Source organism: Phyllostomus discolor, chromosome 14 (genome assembly GCF_004126475.2).
Source record: "Phyllostomus discolor isolate MPI-MPIP mPhyDis1 chromosome 14, mPhyDis1.pri.v3, whole genome shotgun sequence".
In the NCBI taxonomy this organism is placed as follows: domain Eukaryota; kingdom Metazoa; phylum Chordata; class Mammalia; order Chiroptera; family Phyllostomidae; genus Phyllostomus; species Phyllostomus discolor.
The window spans coordinates 43,881,453-43,887,452 of NC_040916.2; the positions used below are offsets into that span (position 1 = coordinate 43,881,453).

The following is a 6,000-nucleotide window of genomic DNA, read 5'->3' on the forward strand; positions in this document are numbered from 1 at the left end:
GTGTGGGGGAAGCCGGGATCAAATGAATTCTTGCAGACCGAGGTGCCTGGTGAGGTTGGAGGTGCTGGGCTTCCAGGTTAGGGTTTCACAGGTGCCAGCTGCCCCCGCGCCTACGCCTCCCTCACAAAGGAAGAAGCTTCGTATCACTGACAGCTCCTGGGACCCACTGTGCTTGGGGGGACGTGACCTCTCAGCCCCAGTGACGGCCCCGCCCCCTCTCCCAGGTGCTTAGCAGCGAAGGCGTGCGTGAACTCCGCAGCAGCGCCAGCGCCCTGCACCACGTGTTGGAGGAGTCGGCCTCCCTCCTCACCATGTTCTGGCGAGCGGCCTTGCCCAGCCCCCACGGCCCTGCTCTGCCCGGCAAAGCGGTAAGAGGCCAGCATTCTTTCCTGGTCTGCCCCCCGTTTCCCGTGCTGCCTCCGCAGCCCCACAGGCCCCGAAGGTCAGGCGCCCAGTGGTGAGTTGAGGTAGATGGGACCACAGAGGAGGGTCCCTGGAAAGACCCTCTCATCTGTGGTGGCTGCTTCCAGTACTGCCCTGACCACCTCCCTCCCCTCCCGCCCCCACACCCAGCATGAGAGGTCAAAGAGGAAGGGAAGGAGAAGGAGAAGGCAGCGCCATGAGAACCCCGGTGACCATAAATGCTCAGGTTCTCTACCTTTCTGAAGTTGGGCTGAACTTCAGGACAGGTGAAAGCATAAATACTCCCACCGTCCGCATTGTCAAGCAGGGTCACGGAATGTCGCCATGAGATGAGCGGACTCTTGCAACCACCCGCTGGAATCCCAGCGTATCGCTTAAGCCCATATCTCCTGGCCTGGGGAGACTCAGCCACCCCCGGGTGCTCTCGGATCTCAGGCCCGCCCTCGGGTTGCTGGCACCTCGGGCAGGCAGTTTCAGAAGATCCTCCCAGGCCTTCTAACTGCGGATTAACACCGCTGACACCGTAGGGACCCAGTTATGCTAATTCCAAGGGAGGGAGTTTATGCCATTCTGAGGCTGGCACAAATATTTACAAAATTGCAGACTGTGTGAGGCCAGCCCTGTCCCCCCAGGCATAACCGTAATTACCAAGGCTTAGCCACGACACCCAGTGATATAACGAGGCCGGCACCCAACGTGAGTGCTGGTTCGCAGCTGGGAGGTCGGGGCTGGCCAGGGTAGGTCCTCCTCAGCGGCAGGAGTGGAGGCCTGTCCTGCACTTGGGGCTTCCAGGTGCTCAGAGTTCTGCCCAGTGACCTCGTTCTGAGTGGGTAGCAGCAGCTGCAGGGCTTTAGAGCCTTTCATGGAATCCGGTTTGGGGTCTCCTGCCGTCCCCCCACCCCAGCCTGAAATGGTTGGGAAGATTCTACAATCCTGTTGTGGATTGTAAAAAGCCACAAAGGGTGCTTTAGGCCTCTGACCTTGACAGACAGCCGTTTCTCTTCCCCAGGGAGAGTCCGTGAAGAGGGAGCTTCTGGAACTGAGAGCCAAACTGTCCAAACAGGAGAGCCTCCTTCAGAGCACCGCTGAGCACCTGAGGACCGCCACCCGGCAGAAGGAGAGCTTGGAGCAGTTCATCTTCAGCCAGTGTGGGTGCCTGGGCCGGGGCGGGGGCAGGAAACGGGGCTTCCAGCCTCACTCGTGTGGTGGATGGACGGTGGCCAGAGAGGCCAGGGGCGGGGAGACTGACGCGACACCCCCGAACCTCCTGTGCCATGAGTCATCATAGACTCGGAGGGTGGTGGGGTGGGGGGACGGCAGGAGACCCCAAGCTGAGTGGGCCCGGAGGACACACTTAGAGCACACGCCCAGGGCAAGAGGGGCCCAGCCGGTGATGTCCGTCTCGTCGGGCTGTTCTGTTGTTGCAGTGACCAGGACACATGATGTTTTGAAGAAGGCGAGGACTAATTTGGAGGTAAGAAAACGACAGGGAACCCCCCCAAACCCAATCTCCATCTGTCCCCAGAGTCCGCAGGTGACCCTCAACCTGCTCTGCCCACCCAGGCCCCTGGCCCACTCGCGGGAGCACGGGGAGTTGGCAGGCATCCTCTGGTTCCCGTCGCTCCCGGCTCCCGGTCCCAGCACACCCCCCCTGGGCCTCTCGGGTCGCGCTCACGTGGCCACCGTCGTCTCTCTCTGTTCCAGTTACCCCTCCTTTTGTGCTGAGTCAGGGCCCCAGGGAAATGCAGTTCAGCTGATTCCGGAGGTCAGAGGCCACATGGGAGTCAGCCTCTGAGTTAGCTTCAGTGAAGGGCTCCTGAGGCCAGCTGTGTGTTCTGGCGTTTTCTGTCCTACTTTCCAAGAAAAGTTAAAGCAAGATCCAACTTTATAAATTGATTTCGCTGAGCACTGGTGGGCAGCACACCGCAGTCTGGTTTGGATTTATCCCTGTCTGTGAGGCAGGACCACAGCAGAAAACCAGCGGGTCCCACTGACCTGAGGGGGAATTTGACAACAAAGACGGAAACTTAAAGGGAAAGATTTGATGCACACGATAGCGTCTGCAGTTACTTAAAACACTAACACACCCCCTAGCAAGTACGTGCTTTGTGCTTTGAAGAAGAACTCGAGACTTTAGAAATGGCTTAAAAATCAGAACCCGAGTCTTTTAATCGGGACTTTGACACGAGGCCGTAAGCAACTGCGCGTCCTCCTGACTGGGGACCCGAGGGAACACTGCCCCCCGGGGAGCGCGGGTTGGGCCCTGAGTGAACTCTGTCCGCCCCCTTCTTTCTAATTCCCTTTGGTTTTTCTCTGATGCTTCCTTTCTTTCCTGAGCCTTTTTAGAAGAACACTTCCAAGATTGCCTCTGTAAAGCCTTATTCCCGCCCCAGCAAAGGTAACCCGCCGGCTTCAGAACCTGCTGGCTTCCCCAGCTGGGACGCTTCCTCTCTATTCTGCTGGGCCACTGCGAAGTGCCTGAGGCCAGGGTTCTAATCCCAGGCTTGTCACTAACTGACTGTGTGGCTTTGGCTGGCCCTGTAGTCTCTGAGCCTGCTGCCCCTGGTCTGTAAGAGGTGGCACTAGACCTAAATGATTGCTGAGGTCCCCTGCTGACGCAGTCCCTTTTTCTCCGTGTTGAGTACATGGGACATAACAGGGGGACTGTCCTGCACAATGCCCTCCTTTCCTATGCGTGCATGTGTCATACTAAGCACTTCTTTTCCTGGGAGATCACAAGAGTCATCACTTTGTTCCAAAATGAACTGGAGAGCGAGCTGGCCCCTGAGGAGGGGGTGGTAGGGTCTGGCCACCAGGGTGCAGCAGCTCTGGGCAGGCATGTCACCACACCAGGAGGTGGGAAGCTTTCCTCTGACCTGGTGGGGGCAGTGGCCCCCTAGCCACAAAGCGTCCCAAAGCTCATCCACTTAATGGGCTGTTACTGTGCTCCTGGTGCTGTCCGCACTCAGCCCTCACCGCAGCCTCAGGGCGCCACCTGCTGATAGGGCCTGATAATGGGCAGTTACTTTGTTCTGTTTTCGCTCCAGGTGAAATCCCTAAGGGCTCTGCCGTGCACTCCAGTCTCGTGACCCTTGCCTTCCAGGAGCCTTGCAGGAAGCGAAGCCACCAGAGGTCCTTAAAGCAGCAGCAGGGATGGGCCTGCCCCCCTTTTGCGCAGCTGCCCATCTGCTGAGATCTCGGCCCTACACCTCACCCCTGCTGGGGGTCTAGGGGAGCCGGGGCAGGGCCACAGGCAGAGCGCCTCTCCTGCACTTACCGAACACGTCTGCCAATGTCCGTGGCTCAGCACTAAGCCAAACTCGCCTAGTCTGCCGCCGAGGGCCTCGTGGCGCTGCTTCTAACCGCCCCAGCGGCAGGGGAACTAGCAACAGCACATTTTTCACCTCAGCAACTACCCTCAGATGGTCAACTCAGGGGAAAGGGGACCCTGCTCCCCACAAATGGGGCACGTGGTCCCCAAACGAGCTCCTCCTCGGCAGTTCTAAAAGCACACGACTGAGCAGCGGGGTCCTGCTGCACGGTGGGGCTCAGCCAGCGCCGCTCACAGACCCCTGCAGACCCGGGTCAGCTCAGCTGGGTCCCAGGCGGGTGTCCACCTACGCAGCAGCGCCTGAGGTCTTCGAATCCACACGGCGAAAGGGGTGGCTGCCCGGACACCATCTCACGCTTAGCCTAGCACCTCCTGTTTCTGTTCCTTTATGAAAAAGCACCGGCTTCACTCTAATCCGCTGTCCCGTTTCACCATCCTGACTTCTCTCCGGGGAGCTGGGACTGAGGGCGAGACAAGCCCATGGCAGGTCCCACGTGAAGCAAACCGGTGATCATTTTTAGGTGGCATGTGAGAGACCCCAGTTGTGCTAACTCGTCTCTGTCTTCCCAGTGCTTTAGAAGGTGTGTATGTGTGTACAGATGTATGATATATATTTATATATGTTGCTGTCGCGATATGTGGAAGGCCGACATAGCTGGTGGGCAGGGTCTGTGAGAGAAAATGAAACCTTTTTCTTCTGGTGGCTATTAGGGCAAATGTGCATAAAGAAATAAAGTTTTTCTTCGCCTACTTTGTCTCCAGTGTCTGTGCAGTCTCCAGGCTGGGTGTGTGAGGACAGGAGGGCACACTGCCCTTGAGAAGCACGCAGCCTCGTGTCTGAGGTCTAAGTTCAAAAGCAAAATGTTTTCCCTCTTTGTTATTTTGTAAGAATCCTCAGTCTGAGAATGTCAAGAGCAGCTCTTACATTCGGGGTGCTTACAGTCCGCTGTGGGGGTTATTGAAGCCGCTTCCTGCGGCCCAAACCCGAGACGGTTGGTGGTGTGGGGCCCTGGACTTGGCATTTGTTACAGAAGCACCGCACGTGATTCTAGTGCCGGTAGACTGCAGACCGCAGTTCAAGAAACATTGTTTTATAATGTTGACTCAGAGCTATCAGTCATTTATTTTACGTTAACAACATTGCGTTAAAAAAGTGTGCAAGTCACACTGACTGGGTAGCTCAGTTGGTGAGAGTGTCATCTCCCACACACCACGGCTGTGGGTTTGATCCCGGGTCAGACCCAACCGGTGAATGCGTAAATAGGGGGAACGGCAAATCACTGTGTCTCTCCCTCTCTTCCTCTTTCGCTCAAGTCAATTTTTTAAAAAGTTCCATAAATGTTGACATAAAGACCTTAAAATATTCTTTGAGGAAAGTCCGTAGTTAGATCCCATAAAGCTACCACTCCACAATTATTTTCTAGAAAGTTAAAAAATTAAAACACCCGTCAACACACTCATGCCTGAGCTACAAACACGCCTTACTTCCATAGCAGCTGGCGTGACCTCAGCATCAGTGTTCACCCAAGGGTAAGCATTTCCACCAGTGCCTTTGGCTGCCGGCACAGAGGAGCTCGCCGGCGGGTTCAGCAAGATGGGTGAAGAGTCAGCACAACTATTAAAGGAGCGAAGTCTGAGGACCGCCTGCCCTGTGGTTATTCCGGCATCCTGGCAATTCTTCCTTCATCCCTGCGCCAGGGCTGGTAGGCATTGATGATATGACCAGTAATCCACGGAGAACTCAAATGTTGCTTGTAAGAAATGTATTTATGAAAACATGTGACATATAAATCTCAGATCTGGCCAAGATGGGTCACAAATTAACTTTTGGGAAAGCAAAATATCAAAAAGTAGCTCTGCCTTAAAAATAGTTGCAATAGTATATCTCTGAGAGGAGGAGTCTCCAACGTTTAACTTTTTGTAAATTAGTGTTTCCATGTGATAGGAATAGAGCCCACTCTTAAAAATCAGTCGGTGTGACCACCCGTGACTTCTGATTTGCCTTATTCCAGTTCAAATTAGAACCATGCTGAGCCCTGTGAGGAGACTTGGCTGAGAGTTCTATAGAAAAGAATGGGAAAAAAAATGATAGGTACCTAATGTAACATTTAAATTATGTAAAAATACATTGTGACCTGTCAACTTAAGACAGACAACACAACCTGCAGAATTTACGCAGGGTTTATATATCCCGCAGGTCTTACTCCTGCTAAGGTGAGTGAGCTAGACACTTGCCTTGGTTTTCA

The 6,000-nt window shown here is 54.8% G+C and overlaps 1 protein-coding gene across 25 annotated transcripts in view; it reads left to right on the plus strand.

The window, feature by feature from the left end:
- The window catches only part of LOC114489047 (phosphodiesterase 4D interacting protein), a 205,775-nt gene extending 201,271 nt beyond the window's left edge, over positions 1-4,504 (plus strand). For 11 of the 25 annotated variants that reach the window (XM_036015708.1, XM_036015709.1, XM_036015710.1 and 8 more), the window contains 5 exons: positions 225-368; positions 1,433-1,571; positions 1,851-1,897; positions 2,770-2,821; positions 3,471-4,504. In XM_036015708.1, the coding sequence (XP_035871601.1) occupies positions 225-368; positions 1,433-1,571; positions 1,851-1,897; positions 2,770-2,821; positions 3,471-3,616 (528 nt within the window). In that variant the 3' untranslated portion in view covers positions 3,617-4,504. Of the gene's footprint in view, positions 1-224; positions 369-1,432; positions 1,572-1,850; positions 1,898-2,760; positions 2,822-3,470 lie in introns of those variants that run through there. The other 14 variants (XM_036015727.1, XM_036015716.1, XM_036015725.1 and 11 more) reach the window with 4 other exon arrangements.
- Positions 4,505-6,000: the final 1,496 nt, after the last annotated feature.